Source organism: Chionomys nivalis, chromosome 1 (assembly GCF_950005125.1).
Source record: "Chionomys nivalis chromosome 1, mChiNiv1.1, whole genome shotgun sequence".
In the NCBI taxonomy this organism is placed as follows: domain Eukaryota; kingdom Metazoa; phylum Chordata; class Mammalia; order Rodentia; family Cricetidae; genus Chionomys; species Chionomys nivalis.
This window is the reverse complement of record NC_080086.1, coordinates 153,589,689-153,606,071: the sequence shown is the minus strand read 5'-3', so window position 1 is coordinate 153,606,071 and position 16,383 is coordinate 153,589,689. Positions and strand designations below refer to the sequence as shown.

The 16,383-nt window shown below is 38.8% G+C and overlaps 1 protein-coding gene across 5 annotated transcripts in view; it reads left to right on the top strand.

Moving 5' to 3' along the window:
- The window catches only part of Lmbr1 (limb development membrane protein 1), a 162,388-nt gene that overhangs the window by 107,371 nt on the left and 38,634 nt on the right, over positions 1-16,383 (top strand). For all 5 annotated transcript variants that reach the window (XR_009058182.1, XR_009058165.1, XM_057788326.1 and 2 more), the window contains 5 exons: positions 526-602; positions 1,113-1,190; positions 4,088-4,161; positions 4,372-4,462; positions 5,744-5,810. Coding sequence is in view for 3 of the 5 variants with exons in the window: in XM_057788326.1 (XP_057644309.1) it covers positions 526-602; positions 1,113-1,190; positions 4,088-4,161; positions 4,372-4,462; positions 5,744-5,810 (387 nt within the window). In the remaining 2 variants the exon portion in view is untranslated. The remainder of the gene's footprint in view (positions 1-525; positions 603-1,112; positions 1,191-4,087; positions 4,162-4,371; positions 4,463-5,743; positions 5,811-16,383) is intronic.

Here is a 16,383-nt window from a genome sequence, read left to right as displayed (position 1 = left end):
ATGGGATGAAACCGGACTCTCAGAACATGGCGAACAATGAAGGCTGATGAGAAGCCAAGGACAATGGCACTAGGTTTCGATCCTAATACATGAACTGGCTTTGTGGGAGCCTAGCCTGTTTGGATGCTCACCTTCCTGGACCTAGATAGAAGTGGGAGGACCTTGGACTTCCCGCAGGGCAGGGAATTTGGACTGCTCTTCAGTATTGAGAGGGAGGGAGAATGGAGTGGGGGGAGGGGGAGAGGAGTGGGGAGAGGGGGAGGGGAGTGGGGGGAGGGGGCAAAGTGTGGGAGGAGGGGGAGGGAAATGCGAAATGGGAAACGGGGAGGAGGCGGAAATTTTAATTGAAAAAGAATAAAATAAAAAAAAGAATTAAAAAAAACAATTTATCTTAAAATTTATGTTTTTCAGAAAACAAAAAATAATGTATACTGGTCACAATATAATGAGATGTGAGGAAAATATGAACCTGGAGAGAATTTTTGGAAATTGATGAAATTTTTACTTTGTTTTTCTTTCTAATAGAGAGGCGAAAAAAGGCTTCAGCATGGGAGAGAAATCTGGTGTATCCTGCTGTCATGGTTCTACTTCTTATTGAAACAGTAAGAAGTTGCTTGCTGGCTTAAATAACTATCGTCCTTTGTTTACTGTTTCCTTTAGCTGAGCTGTTTCCAGTTAACTGGGTTTCTAGCAACAGAATCAAAATCTGTCTGTATCTCAATTTGTAAAAATTCAGCACAGCAAAGAATGGAAATGAATGACAATTAGATAAATCCTTAAGGTTACACTTCCTCATGCAACAGGAACTGCAGGTTTTGCTTGAGTAGAATTAAGAAAACACAAAGCATAACTGCTGCTGCAGATGCTGCAGGAGTGGCATTTTTTTCTAAGATGAGCTGTGCTAGAGCATGGCCCTAGGAAGTCCACACAGTAAATCCGTCCGTATTGTTACCTTCTGTCATAAATCTTGAAATCATAATTTACAAAATGCTTGCAGTTTGTCTCGGAGTGCTTGTATATACTGTACTTCCCCATTCTGAAAGACACAGGTGATGTGCACTGTCAAAAGGAGTGTTTGAAACTGACACCTGACAGCTCTTTCTCTGTTGCAGTCCATTTCGGTCCTCTTGGTGGCGTGTAATATTCTTTGCCTACTGGTTGATGAGACTGCAATGCCAAAGGGAACAAGGGTAAAGTTAAATGCATTCAAAAGTCTTTTTAGATGTGTGTTTGAATATTTTGTTTAAGTTCCTGGAAACACCTTTCTGAATGTAAGCGTCCCAAGCCCTATGAATTTCTCTGAATAAAGAGCTTTCACAAACATGTTTATGCTCACATGCACACATACACACTTTGGTTTCTGGGGCATTTTTTCAAATATCAATGTTATTTATAGACTTCAATGTCAGACATGATGTTGATTTTTACTGAAGTTTTTATTTGGAGTTCTTTAAAGAAAATGCATGCTTTAAAATAGTGTTGTATAAAGAGCAGATTAGTTAGATTTAACAAATTTGCTACATATTTGTTATATATATATATGTTATATAAGTGGAGGGAAATGAGACAGAATTTATGAGACTTGTTTAAAATGTGTGGTTATTGGAGGAGAGTCCAGATGTACTTTTTTCATGAGTTAACTTTTATCTGGTTTAAAGATTGGTGCTTCCACTAGTCTTGGTGGCACATGCATCATGCATGCACTCCTAGCACCTAAGAGACTAAATGTTTTGAGTTTTAGTTCAAGGCCAGCCTGGACTACACATTAAGACCGTGTCTCAAAAATAGTCCCAAATAAAAAGTTGATGATTTTTGTTAGGTTCTGGTATATATTCGAATATATGCTCTATTAGGAAGAGATATATCATTAAATATTTGTAGTTGACTTGCTGTCTTTTGTCATCCTTTTGCAATGCTTTTGCCTCAGTCTCTCAAGTGATGATGTTACAGATATATGCCACAATATTTAGCTTGCAGCACTTTTCCAGCTGTCTATAAAGTTTGGAAATACCTCTCTGCTACTGCTGCTGCTGCGGCTAATGGTGGTGGTGTCTGTGTGTGTATGTGTGCATGCATGCTCATATGCCCATACATGCACACACTCATGTACACACACATGCATGTGTTTATGTTTTTGAACAGGATCTCATGTAGCCCAGCCTGGCTTCAAACTCCCTCTGTAGCCAAGGATGGCTGAATGTCTGATCCTCCTGCTCCTACCTCCTTTGTACTGGGATTACAGGTGTGGGCCACCAGACCTGGTAGCTTTTGAATATATAAAATGTTACTTGATTTACATTTTGAAGTACATTTTGTTTTTCTAGGTCAATAGGTTTTCCAGTCCTCATAGTGGTGTCTTTAAGACCCTCTTGATCTTACTATGTCATATTTCTCGTAAGCCAGATGTTGCCATTTTTTTCTCACAGAAAAAAAAGTCCCTGTCTTAATTCCTTTCTTTTCATCTGAGATGGAGGTACCCTGCTTTTAATTTTTTTTAGCCATTGTCTTGACTTTCCCAACCAGCAGTGTGTCTGGGCCCTCCTGCCACCTTCTATCACCTTGTTTCACCGTCAGTTCTCACTGGAGGGCCTGCTGCAAAGGCACTCCTCTTCTGCAGCTCGGCTTTGTCTTCTTCTTATACCGAATTCCCACACCGGGAAGTTGCTCCTGTGATTTCTGTTGACTCTCACCCCAGTATAGTGGAACAAAGGAGTGGGGTGCATTTTGTGTCATCTCCTTCCTGTTCAGTACAGTGACTTGTACCCCGAGAGCTCCCTGTATGCTTGTGTAAATGTATGACTCTTTTTATAAATTTTCCCTTAGTCTCTCTTGAGAGAGTGAGTATTCTAGAACATCTTTCCATCTTGGCCAGTATACTTTTGTAGTGTAGGAAAGTAGGATCTTTTCCTTATCCAGCACTGGGTTCATGGTAGAGGTCTTAATAGCAAAAGTCATAATGAGAGAGAAGTAGATGAATTTAATATAAAATTTATGAAAGCGTAGCTTCCATTTGCGGAGGAGTGGACAGTGATGGCATGCTGGACCGTGATGGTATGGAGTGCTGCTCCTTAATCATGTGCTCCACTGCTTCTGGGTCCTGCCTTGAGGAAGGAGGAGGCTCCTCTTCTCTGCACTGGGAACCCGACACCTACAACAAGGGACTTTCTTAGGGTCCAGTTTGGGATGGCATGTCTAAAACCTGACCACTTGCTTTTGGCATTGTCTGTATTCTCTTAAATGACAAAATGATGATAAGTCCCACGCCATTACTTTATTCATGAATGGAATTGCCATGGTATTCTTATTCCTTTATGTCTAAATTAGAATGTATATATAATGTGTGTGATAATATTTATTGGTTTCTGTTTTATTAGTCTGGCTGCCATTGTAATTTAAAATGACCAAGGAAATGATGATGTGCATTCAGAGATTATCTTTTAATCTCTATCAGTAAGCTTTGAAAATATTATTCCTTCTTTAATGGGGGAGTGATGGTTGTTCTCAGTTATCAGTATCTGAACATTATTTATTTTGTTTTGTCTAAGTTCTTGGTAAAGGTAGGTCTTGAAATTGGGGTAATTTTTGTGAGAATTTATGCATTGCTTTTAATTGTGTTAAATTACTTTGCATTTTTAAAAAATGTGCTAGCAGTCACACTTTTGTAATGAATTATTGAAAAAATGTGGGAAAAGGAAACTGGATGTACATTATTTGTAAGTATATCTTAAATTGGCAGGCTTTATGATATAATTTTTATGTTACTTCTACCTTGGTTTATGTCTGTATTCTGCTCTGAACTATTATCTATTTTAAAAACCTCCCTAGGACATTCAAGATGCTTTTTTCAAATAGCAGATTGTTCTATTTTATAATAGTAATCATATTGGTATCGTTTTGGCAAGAAACTTAAAAGTATGTTTACAGTTATTCGGGTTATTTTTGAACCTGTTAAAATGATTAGCACACTGCCAAGTTTGTGCTTAGGTCAGTCAGCCTTGGAAGACTCACGCTATTCTAAGGTTGATGTTTCCAGTTGGAACTGTCTGTGTAACGGTGTCACTGGTTCTGAGGAGTGTTTTCCCTGCAGGGGCCTGGGATAGGAAGCGCCTCTCTCTCCACTTTTGGCTTTGTGGGAGCTGCACTTGAAATCATTCTGATTTTGTATCCTTTCTTCAGCTGAATGTTACGTCTGTTAACAAGTTTTCTGTCTAGTTCCTGGGACAAGGGTAATTTAGTAAGACACTCGTCTAGAAGAAAAAGCAAGTCAGTCCTTCTCAAACCTCAGTGGCTTGTTGTGTTTTGTTTTTCCTGTGGGCTTCAGACTTGGGGAAATGTACATTTCCTTGGAGCGTTTTTCCTTCATTCTTACAGCTATCTCATGGTGTCTTCTGTTGTTGGTTTCTATAGCCTCAGATTTTTTGGAAACTTTACACCCAAGAAGGATGACACAACGATGACAAAGGTAAGGTAGAGTTGTAGGTGCTGGTGGCTTTCCTCTTGCTTCCAAGACAAACAAGGCTTTAGTTAGTAATCACCCTGAATGGCTTATCCGGGCTGATAGGTATTTGTTAGCGGTGGACACACAAAGGAAGATTTCAGAATGCTGAGTGAGTGGCAAAGGATGTGCTCTGTGTAATTTGGACTGCGTCCATTCACTTGTAAATGCACAGAACTACAGAGCTTGCTAGCTCCTTGTGGAATGCTCCTGAAAGGACTGTTTTTCTTCTTAAAGAAAACCTATTGCTAATGAGGAACTTGGACTATGCTAACTGTACTTCAAGGACTTTTTTGAAATCTGAAGAACTTAGTTGCTACAAGTAGTTGAGACAAAGTATTTCAATTCTGAATAATTAGAGTGAGAAGGAAGAGCTCTGTTTATTAACAGTGTGGTCTGAGGCTAATTTGACTTTATACAATATGTCATTGGCTCCAGAACAATAAAGGCTCTTATCTTACATAATAAATATGTCTTTGTAAAATATTCTCACATGCTGCCTAAGAAGAATGGTTACAAGCTGCTGGCCCATTTCCGATTTTACTATGTAGTCTATATTTACAGCCTATTTAAAGTGTGCATGTATGTATATGTATATATGGCAAAAAAACCCCTCTATAATACATAACACACACACACATCTGTCTATCTGCCGACCCAGATGTATAAGGTGCAGATTTTTAAAAGTCAGTCAGTAGCCAGTGTCTAGTTGAGGAGACTATAAATACTAATGGGTGTTTGCAGTGCTTCCTATTGAAGATGAAAGAGTAAACAGAAGATACATTGAAAAATGAATTACTAGAGTCTAGATATTTGGTTTCTAGTGTTTTCACATTTAAGTCTGAATTGTATAAAAGTTAAACAGGTCAGAGTAGATATTATATAAAAGAACTTGTCAGCAATCTGTCTTTAAGATTTAGTCAGAAGTCCAAAGGCATTCTTTTTTATTTCATTGTCAAAGCTTCAAATTAACAACCGCATCAATAATATAAAATGTGTATGATTTAAATATTCTTTGACTTTGTATTTGTACCTATATTATGTGTATTTTGTGGAATTCATAGAAATAACTTTAATTTCTATAAAATTAAAGTAAAGGCTTATTCTGTTTAAATTTTACTCTCATGGTTAGTATGATTAGGAAGCTAGCAAGTGCTCTGGGTGTCTGCCCTGTTCTGAGTGCTGTCTATGAGTGTGCTCTTTGCCCCCTGCTGTTTTACTACTCACTTCCTTCCTTTCTCTCCACAGATCATTGGGAATTGTGTGTCAATCCTAGTCTTGAGCTCTGCTCTGCCTGTGATGTCAAGAACACTGGGTAAATTTGACTGAGAACTGTTCATTAAAAATCATTAATTTTTTTTAAAATCATCTTTAAAATGTAATAGTTCTTCTTATATTGTTTTGTGTTTGATTTGTGTTTAGGGCCATACCAAAGCAAGTGCTTTTCTTAAACAAAGGCCATTTATTTTTTAAGCACTTAAAGCATTCCTTTCCTAAACAATAGACTCTTTCCCTCACTAATTCACAAGTTGGGCAGAAAAAATCTTCTCGTGAGGAAACTTGTGACTTTTAAAAAAGCTTAATGCCTAGAAAATATAAAAATAATTTTTATGAAATGTCTTTCCAGATGTATAGTTTAGTGTGTGCTTTTAAAAAGGAGAAATTTGTAAACCTACTTTAAGCTGCTTTGTGTCCATGAAAATAGAGCTGAGCATGATGTGCAGGCCCTGCGAGCACATGCCAATTCCAAGATACTTTGTTGTCTTGTTGTTTCCACTTGCCTGCCAATCATAGCATTTCCTTACATTGTCAGTGTGCAGACAGGTTTTTGTCATCTTTTAAAAGTAAAAGAGAATTCTGCCTTGTCACTGAAAGAGTTGAGTCAGAAGTCATTTGGCCCTTTCTATAAAGCATTGTTCTAGGCTGTGCTTGGCTAAATATTATTTCAGGCAGAAGTTTCTTTTAGGCAGTTCTATATAATTCTCTAGACTTAGGTTTTAACTTTGGAAATTAATGATTGGAAAATGACCAGACAGATTTCATCTATGAACTCTGGCCCTGGCTTTAATAGCAGCTGCAGGCCTGGGAGTTGCTCTAACTCAGACACTGCCTCCATTTTTGATATGAAGCTCATGCCATCAGTGTTGCAGCTATGTCAGAAAGTAGTTTTCTTCATAAATTTTCCAAAGTCTTCTATGTTTCGATAAAAAGTAGAATTCAAGTGTAAGTGTTAAAGAGACCTGTATTCCACTGGCCATTTGTTTAGTGGTTATGTCTCTTTCATGTTTGATTAGTAGGACGCATCTGCTTGTGGTGTCTAATCTTGAAAGATGCACATTATGCCACCATTTGAAGCTAAATGCTACATCTGTTAGGACAGTCAAGCAGATAATGGTAGTGATCAGCCATCTTTCCATTTTAAACCTTTGCAAACCTTACTTATTATAATTTGTTATTTAAAAGTAATTGATAACCATTAGTGTATTTCGATTTTGCGGGAGAAAAATCACATGCTTAGTATAGACTTAATACAAAGAAAACAAATTAATGGCGAAATTTACTTTTTGAAGCCTGACAAATTAAATTCCTGAGTAGTTTACCATAGAGATAAATAAAAAGAAAAAAAAAAGATGGAACAATTAAAATGCAGCTGAGAAGCTCTTGGACCCAGCTGTCCAAACAGGATTAGTGGAGTGCGCTGCGGTACAGTGAGTCATGTGGCGCCCTGTAAGACAGCGGCACGCACTGCAGTACGTGTTATGCCCAGTGGCACTGAATAGATGAAAAGAGTAAATACGTTAAACAGATTCACAGAGGCTTTCCGCAGCATTAAAAAAGCAAAGTTCTAGACTAGAGATAAAGCCTTATTTTAGTATTATGGGAAATGCAAACTAGAGAGTTACTTTGTAATTCCTCTGTTAACGCTTTAGGATTGAGTCTTTGATTTTATTAAGAAGGTGAGATACAGAGAGCTGTGGCGAGTGTGCCCCTGCTGAAGAGCAGGATTGTGATGCACCAGCTGAAAAGCTTGAGACCAGAATAGAGGATGCATTAACCACATTCCTAGCTGTGAAAATGTCCCCCTCTCCTCGCCTCTCACAAGGAGATCTGACCTCGGCATGGTCTCCTTTGCTCCTGTAAGATCAGCCCACAGCATCTGTCATTAGGAGAAATGGGACACAGCAGAATAAAATATAGAACCTAACATACAACTTTTCTCTATTTCAGTGATAGTTTGGTGAAGAGGATAATTTCAACTATGAATTGAAAGTACACTGAATCCAGAGTACCATAGTTAATTTGGTAATCTGGTTGCTAAAAAGAAGAGGAAAATTTTCCTGTAGCTGATTTCTTTTAGAAATCATTAGCTGCTATTGTTGTTGCATTATGGGTACTGCCATACATCCAGCTCAAGGTTTGAGTGCACGATGTGACATAACATGCTCATTGAAGCATTACTCTCAGATAGCTTGCTACATTTGAATGAGGGAAATGTATTCATTGAAAAATGTCCACTAAATAACTTAATAAGCTTATCACTTGCTACAAAGAAGGAGTGAGGGTTATTTTGAGCAGGCATTTTAAGTCGATGAAATGAATGTAGTTTATTGTATGTAGCAAATGTAAGGTTTTTGCATTCAGCCCTTTAAAACCTGGAAGAGCATTGTTGTGCCACCTGTGATCTGGCTCATTGTTGTGCTGTGTGCTTAGACTTTGGTTGTGAAGAGTCTCTGTTTTTGGAATAGTGGATGCTCTTAAGTAATAGACTGCTGTTTAATACGGTCTGAGTGTGACCAGCGGAGATGGTTGTTAAAGGTCAATTCAGAAGAGTGAACCAGTCATCCCTAGATGCCCAGCTTTCTCTGTTTTGAAAAACATATCTTACATAGTTGCCAGTGTGCTCTTCATCATGCTCTGTGGAGACAACAAATGAAGGTTGGTTTTCTTTATTCTTCTTCTGAAGTTTTTCTTCAGGTGCAGACAATGGTCTTTGAAATACATTTGGTAATTACGTTTCAAAATTACTTTTATTTTTTATCTTAAAAACCTTTTCTGTACTTATAACTTATAAGTTATACAAGGTTCAAATGCTGACTTACAGAAAGTATTTATGATACTGAAACAAAAATACCCTTTAGATCAGCTTATACATATTTTAGGTATCTTCTCATCTGAGTCTAGTAATCTGTCATCTAGCAGGAGATAAGGTGGATTATTCTCTTTTGTTGCATCTTGATTTGGGGACTTTGTTAGAAATCTCTGTTTCTTGAAGAGTCATTTATTTGCGTAGACTGTTGCTTTTCATTGTGGTCTTTGCCTGTTTCCTGTTTCTCAATGTAAGATGGAAGTAAATGATGCTTTCACAGATATCCATCCCTGGCAGATGTGAAACACATGTTTAATTTATATATTCCAATTATAGAATCTATGTAAAAGTAGTTTGAAGATCCATACTGAAAATTTCTCAGGAAAATTTGTATATAATGTCATTATATCTAGTTGAATAAAAGATAATAACAAATAAGCAGTTTTAATTAGCTTATGTTTGACTACTAATGTTCCTTATATGTTTGAGCATTAAATTTTTAGATCTGGTTAGGATTTCTAAGAATAAGGAATTGCTGAAACTATCCTGCATTATATGCCAGAATCAGGAGAGCAGCTAGTGATGGTTCTTAGCTCATGTCTGCCTGTCTTTCCATGTGTTCCAGTGCTTTGTATGGAACAGGCCACATTGGTTATTGCAGTCAAAATGTAGCTGCCTGTTGGTATAGTTCCTAAGCTTTAGCTTGTATGAAAGTAATTCCAGTTGGAATCATCTGGTGAGAAGGAGCCTTGGGTCTGCTTTAAAATGTGAAGTGAAGATGTTGTCAGAACTCGGCAGTTATAGTAAGGGTCTCATTTATACTAAGAATAAAGAGCCTTAACCTAGCTGAGTATCTCCAGTGGACACATACAGTCAACTCTGAGATGGGAACAGGCCATCTCAGTTGTAGAAAATTTAAAAAAAAAAATATGAATAGATTACATTTATGAAGAGTATTAAGGATTAGATTGGACTGAAGAGGCTTCTGACTATGATTTTTTTAAATTTAAAACAGTATTTTTATTAATTTTTTGAGACTGTCCTGTATATATACAATGTATTTTGATCATATTTACCTTCCTCTTCTCTCTTTAACTCCTCCCAGATCCATACTTTCTCAACTTTGTATCCTTTTTTAAAAACCCACTGATGCCAATTTGTGTTGCCATAATACTCATTAGTGTGGGATCATCCACTGGAGCATGGTCAGCATACCGGGGGCCAAGTCCTTAAAGAAAACTCTCCCTCTTCAGAAGTGATCTGCTGGCAATAGTTTCCCCGCCAAGGTGGGTGGGGCTCATGAGCTCATCCCCACTCCATGCTGGCAACCACAGCTGCTTTGAGCTCATGTTTAGAAATCCTGACTCTTTCCTTCATGAGATCAGAGCCTTGTTGGGAGCTGTGGTATAGATGTTCCCTTTGTGACTGAGCTTTCTTTTGGATTTTGACCAGCTGTGACTTTCTATGTTAACTGTTGCTCACTGCACAAGGAAATTTCTCTGATGACGTCTGAGAGCTGCACAAACCTATGAATATAGAGATAATGAATTTAGGGGGCAGATTGATACTATGTCCATTTAAGAAAATAATAGTAATATAAAGTTCTCCAACCATGGGTTCTTGGTCAGATTTGTAGTATCAGACATACATTTCCTTCTGCAGAGTAGGCCTTAAATCCAATCAAAAAGTGGTTGGCTACCTCCATAACTTTCATGTCATTGTTGCACCCATATGCTTATCTCACAATTAGTTCACAGGGTTCACAGCTGGGTAAGATTGTTGATGACCCCTCCCACTCCAGCACTGTATAGCACCTTCCAGTACTATGAAAGCTAGCTAGTTGGGAGGAAGCTTCTTGTTGAGTGCCAACTTGATTTCTCCATGCACTCTGGCTAAAGTTTGTGGTCTGACCATGCTTTCAGTCCTAGTCCCTTCTTCAGATTCCACAAGCCACTTTGTTTTTACAGCTTTTCAGATTTTTTTTCTAGAGGTGTGTGCATATACTCTGTAGGAAATGGTAATTATCACATGGCTATTACTTTGTTTCTGATTCTTTTGTTGACTTTGTTGTTCCTTCTGAAGAGTCTTGATTCTGTGCTGCCCAGTGGGCATTAAGAAGGGAAGGTTTTGAACTCATTTCTTCTGTCAGCATTTAGACACATGAAAATGAATTTCAAACTAAAACACTTAATAAGGTCTATATGTGCAGGCTGCTGCTGACCCCTGGGTTGTCCCATGCTGTGCCATTTGACATTTGTGATCTCACACCCGTATCTCTTCTTCATTATTACCCCCTGCTTTCCCGTTTGTCACCTCCTCCTTTGTCAACCCGTTGATGTCTCCTTCATTGCTCCCTAACTACCTTTCATCATTTGTTCAGAATCTACACCTCTGACCACCGTTTGTCCCACGGTAAGCAAATCAGCATAACTCTGGGATGGCCTGGGGTCCCACTCTATGCTGCACAGGTCATTGCAAAAGCAGAGCTCATTAGTCTTTGGGACACTTCCATCCAAGAGGCCAGAGCACGTGAAAGTTAGGGCAGTGTTTCTGTCATCTTGTATCCAACTCCTTCCTATCCACTTTGTTTCCCTCCTGAACTCCCGAGAGGAATCCACACGGGAGCAGTGGGTTCTGGGCCTTCTTGTTCTTTATGATTTTGTGGAGAGTGGGGTAAGATTTGAAGCCAGACCAAAAGAGAGAAAGTGTCTCTGGGAGACTGCTGGACCTTCTCTGAAGAGTTCCTTCAGGAAAGGGCTAGATGTTTTCATCTTTGAAAATTGGTTCTTTCTTAGACTCTCCTTTTTATTCTTTGTCATTGGATTTTAGTTTATATTTGAGTTCACATACTGAAGTTTACCTGAATACTTCATTAAATTGCCTTCAGTTAAAACAAAGTGAGTTTATAGCAAGTAAGTAGTCATAAAAAATGATCATTTCAGACACAGGTCCCCATTTTTAAGCTTTGGTTTGCATGCTCCCCAAACCCTTGACATTTCTTTACTACCCAAAGACTCCTAGTTCTTTGAGATAAACTCCTATGTTGCAGATGAAATGTCTCAGGTTCTTGTACTTTCAACTTTGTATTACACTTTGATTTGAATTCATGTTCTTAAGAAACATTACATTCCTTAAAGGACAAGAGCCCTGGCATCTTCTTGGCTTGCAGAGCTTTAGTTCGTAAGCTTACGGTATGAGTCCAGAAAGTTTCTTGTTGAGGATGGCTGTTCTCAGTGTGGATGAAGTCATTTCCACGTGCCTTGCCTCAGTTGTCCACGTCATCACTTTCAGGCTCTCTGCTTGTTTGACCAAGTATTATCTCAAAAGACCCTTACAACAATAGCCTAAGGTGGAAACAGCCTGTTGGCAGATAAGAGGGCAAGCAAACTGTGGTATGCAGCACATCAAATGGAATGTTACTTAGCCATGAAAGCCAGTCAAGAGACAAACACTGTGGGGTTCTGATTCCAAGAGGAATAACAGTTGTCTAGTCTACAAAGACAGAGACAGGTGGTGCTTACCAAAGTCACAGGAAGGAGGGATGGAAAGTGGTTTGCGAGTAGTTTCAGATTTACACGGTAAAGGATTTTGGTGGTGACTGTTGTAAAAGTTGACTATTATTAATAGTACCGAGCTGCACATTAAAATGTTTATATTGGTACATTTTGTGTTGCATGTCTTTTTCCACAATTCAAAACGGCACAAGGTAGATGGAACTTGGAAATGTCATGTGATACAGCCTATCTACAAATGGCCAAATGCCATATGATTCTACTGATGGGGCAGGGGTGAAGAGAAAGTCTCAAGGGAAACTGCCTTGTGGAGAGGTGCACTTATATTGGAACTGGGGAGAAGGTATTTAATGCCTTTGAATTGTTTATCTAAAGTGGTTAATTATACATGATGTGACTTTCGCCTCAGTTATTTAAAAGGAAAACCTACGGCTTAATGTGTACACAGAAAGAATTGTGCTATCCCCATCCATGGCACTGTCATGAATGTAGAAGCCTCCCTGTTTGGCTGTGTCATCCCCTTTGAGTGTTTCAGTTGCCTTCCAATAACATGACCCTGGTGGGGTTGGAGGGAGCAGAAGGAGGACATTGCAGGTGGCCACGGTGGTATAGATAGTGCCCACCCTGGGGTACAAATCCAGCCTTCTCTGTTCATCTTCCTTTCCCTCCCTTTTCAAGCCCGCTCTCTTAGCAGTACTGGAGATTGGACCTAAGAGCTGTCGTCATGCAAGGCGAGTGCTCTACAGACTGAGGTGCAGCCCTAGCAATCTGACAAGCACTACATACCCTGGCAGGGAGGCTTAGACTGCTGTCTGTTAATTAAGGTATTTATTCTAGTTGTCACCTACCGTGTTCAGGATGCCCCCTTCTTTTCCTGCTTTGCTGGAATTCTTACCAAGATGATGGTGAATTTTGTTAAATGCCTTTTATTCATCTATTGAGACAACTATACACTTTTTAAGTCTCAAAATATTATATTAATTCTCAAATATTAATTAGCCTGCTGTTTCTTGGGTGAGCTCCATGTGTCATGATGTATTATCTTTTTTGGATTGAATATGATGAAAATTGGCTGAGGACTTTTTCTTCAGAGTTTTTGATAACATTGTTCTGTTGTTCTCCCCTGCTCTTTTTTTTTTTTTGAAGCTTCTTTGTGCGTTTGATGTGTATGTGATGATTTCCTCACTACTTGAACCTCCATGGGCGGTTGTCGTAGACTTGTTTCTCCCTTTCAGTGTTCTATTGCTTGCTGGTGTTGCCATCTGGTTTGAAATTTACTTTTTGTAAAAGGTTTAGCAACAGTTCAGTTTCTTTTATGGAAAGAGTCCTACTCAGCTTGAACAAGCTTTGTTAATATCAGCAACAGTGTCAGATCTGTGGGCAGCTCCCTCAGCCAGCAGTAGAAGTGGAGACTCAACATCGACACAGATCTTTTGTGTTTTCTTTCTCTTTTCCTGAACAGTGTGCATACATATGTATTGATTTATTGATCCTCTGAGAGAAGCAGCTTTGATTTTATTTTTCTGTTTGTACTTTCTAGTTCACTGATTTGGTCCTTTCGAGTATATTTTCTGACTTTCTTGCAATTAGAGCTGAGTTCACTGAGTTTTGAGATCTTTTTCTGATCTGAGTATTGCTGGCTGCAACCCCTTTCCCATTGCAGTCATGCCCCCTCTTCATTTTACCTCCTGGCTGCATCCCCTGCTTTAGCTGTTACCTCCCCGTGCTGCCCCTCTGTTGTGTTCCCTCCTGTATTACCCCTTTACTTCCACCCTTTGCTCCCTGCTGCTGCCTCTCCACTGCATCTCCCCCAAACCTTCATACAGAGCATTTTAATTTTAATTTTGTTAAGAATCCTTTTTTATTTCTTCTTTGACTCATGGGATATTTTGAAGTATGATATTTTATTCCCAAACATTTGGGGATGTTTAAGAGATTTGATTTTTAGTAATTTTTAGTTTCTTTGCTGATGTCAATGTGAAGGAATGCACTTTGCATGTATAGCATCATTTCAGCTTGTTGAGTAGGCTTTACACCCTGTGTGTAAGACAGTAGAAAGGAAAGGACATTCGCATCTTCTTGCTGCTACATTTTTCAGTGCTGGGTCCACTGGCTGGCAGGTGCCCTCACATCCTCTGGATCCTTGGGTCCACTTGTTTCGACTGCGTTGAGAGCAGGACTGTGGAAACACTGGTTGGATTGTGGGCCTCTCTCTTGTGTATATCTGTCTGTTTGCTTCACATACTTTAAAGCTCAGGTCAGATGCATAAATGTGGGGTCCCTGGTGAACGGACCCCTTGTAACTATGATAGTGGTGCACATTACTTGTAACTCTTTTCTGAAGTTTCCTTTTAGTCATGTTAAAAATAGCTGTTTCTCTTTCTTATGACACTTTTCCATTCTTGTACTTTTAAACCTTTGCCTTTATGTTAAATAGCTGTGTGAGCCTGTCTTGATTTGGATAGCTAGAGTATTGATATCAAACTTGATTCCTGGTGTGATCCCATCTGTTGCCTATTTCTAGCCATCTCATCTCTCCCTTGATACCCTTTCTTCTTCATCTGCATCCTTAGAGGTAAACTTCTTTGTTGGTCTATTGACATAGCTCTGAGAAGTTGCTTGACCAGTTACTTGAAGGCTTACACACTGTTACAGTTGTGTGAATAGAGAAGTGATGTCCATAGTGTATCAGTAGTGAGCTGCCTAGATTCCTTTGAGAGCATATGTAGAAGAAACACTATTGGATCATATGGAAGTTCAATTTCTAACTTTTTGAAAAACCTCCGTATTGGTTTTCATAGTGGCTAGAATAATTTATATTCTAACTAGCAGTGAATAGGTTTTCTTTCTCTACACCTTTATCAGCATTTGTTGCTTTTGGTTTTTGTTTTATTTGAAAAAAGCAGTTCTGTCTGAGGTAAGATGGAATCTTGGTGGCATTTCGATGGTAAAGAGGTTAGTTTTTTTTTGTGTGTGTGTTTATTTGTCATTTTAAAATTTTCTTTTGAGAACTGTTCAGTTCGGTTGTTCATTTATTGAATTATTTGCTCTTCTGGTGTTTATTTTTGAGTTTTTAAAATATATTCTATATATTAATCTGTTAAACAAATAGATGTCAAAGATTTTTCTCCTTTTCTGTAGGCCTTTTTCATTCTGTTTCTTTTATCATGCAGATTTCCAGTCTGATGCAGTCCCATTTGTCTCCTTTGCTTTTGTTTCTTGAGCTGATGTGATCCTGCCCAGAAAACCTGTGCCTGTATCTTATTTCTTTCCTTTAGTCTAGTAGCTTCAAAGTTGTAGGTTACACTGCAGTTTTTAGTCTCTTCTGAGTTGATTTTATGCAGGAGAGGCAGGATCTAGTTTGCTGTGAGGAGACACGTGAGTATAGCAGCTCTTACAAAGAGAATATTTAATTGCCTGCTCTCTGTATATATCTTTTCCAGCCTGGCTATATTCTGTAAGCCATTGGCCAAAAGCTGCTTCTTTATTCATTAACCAATAAAAGCAACATATATACAGAAGGACTTCCCACACTACTCTGTCCACCTTGATTTTTCAGATAGGGTTTCTTAGAGTCGTTTAGTCAGGCTGGCTGGCCGGCCAGCAACACCCAGGGGTTGACTTTATACTTTCATTGTTTTTGGAATTAAACTCAGGTCTTCTTTTTTACATAGCTAGAATGTCACAGGCCAAGTATCTCTGCAACTCCACTCCAGGGACTCTGGAGAGTAAGTGCATCATCAGCCACTGGGCATCAGTGTTGTTCATTGACATTGTTAGTTTCCTTGTTCTGTTTTGTGTTCTTTTGCTGTCTTTGAGTATGCCAGTCTCTGTAGTATCTAACCAGCTCTTAATCCTGTCAAGTATGCTTTTCCAGTTTATATTGTGATTTTCCTTTATAGGTCAGCTTTAGACTTTTAAACTCTTTAAAATCTTTTAAAATTGTAGTAGGTTCAATCTTTCCTCTAGCTTCTGAACTACAGGACAGGTTGTAGCCACTGTAATAGTCATGTCTGGGTTTCTGCTCAGTTCTCTGCTGAACTTCACTCCAAGCCGCTCTCTGCTCACTAAGCCATCCTCATGCTGACTTCTGAGTCCTTCCTCCTTAGGGAGGGTAATGGCCTTATTTGCTCTTGGAAGAAGTATTGATGACCAGGGTCTCGAAACCATTATTTGGATATTACATCCACTTTTTAAGTTTATTCAGGTAGGTGAGAAAATATTGTCCCCTCTATTACCTTTTGGCTAGTACCTGAAGCCTATAGTTATATTCTTATGGATATAATTTA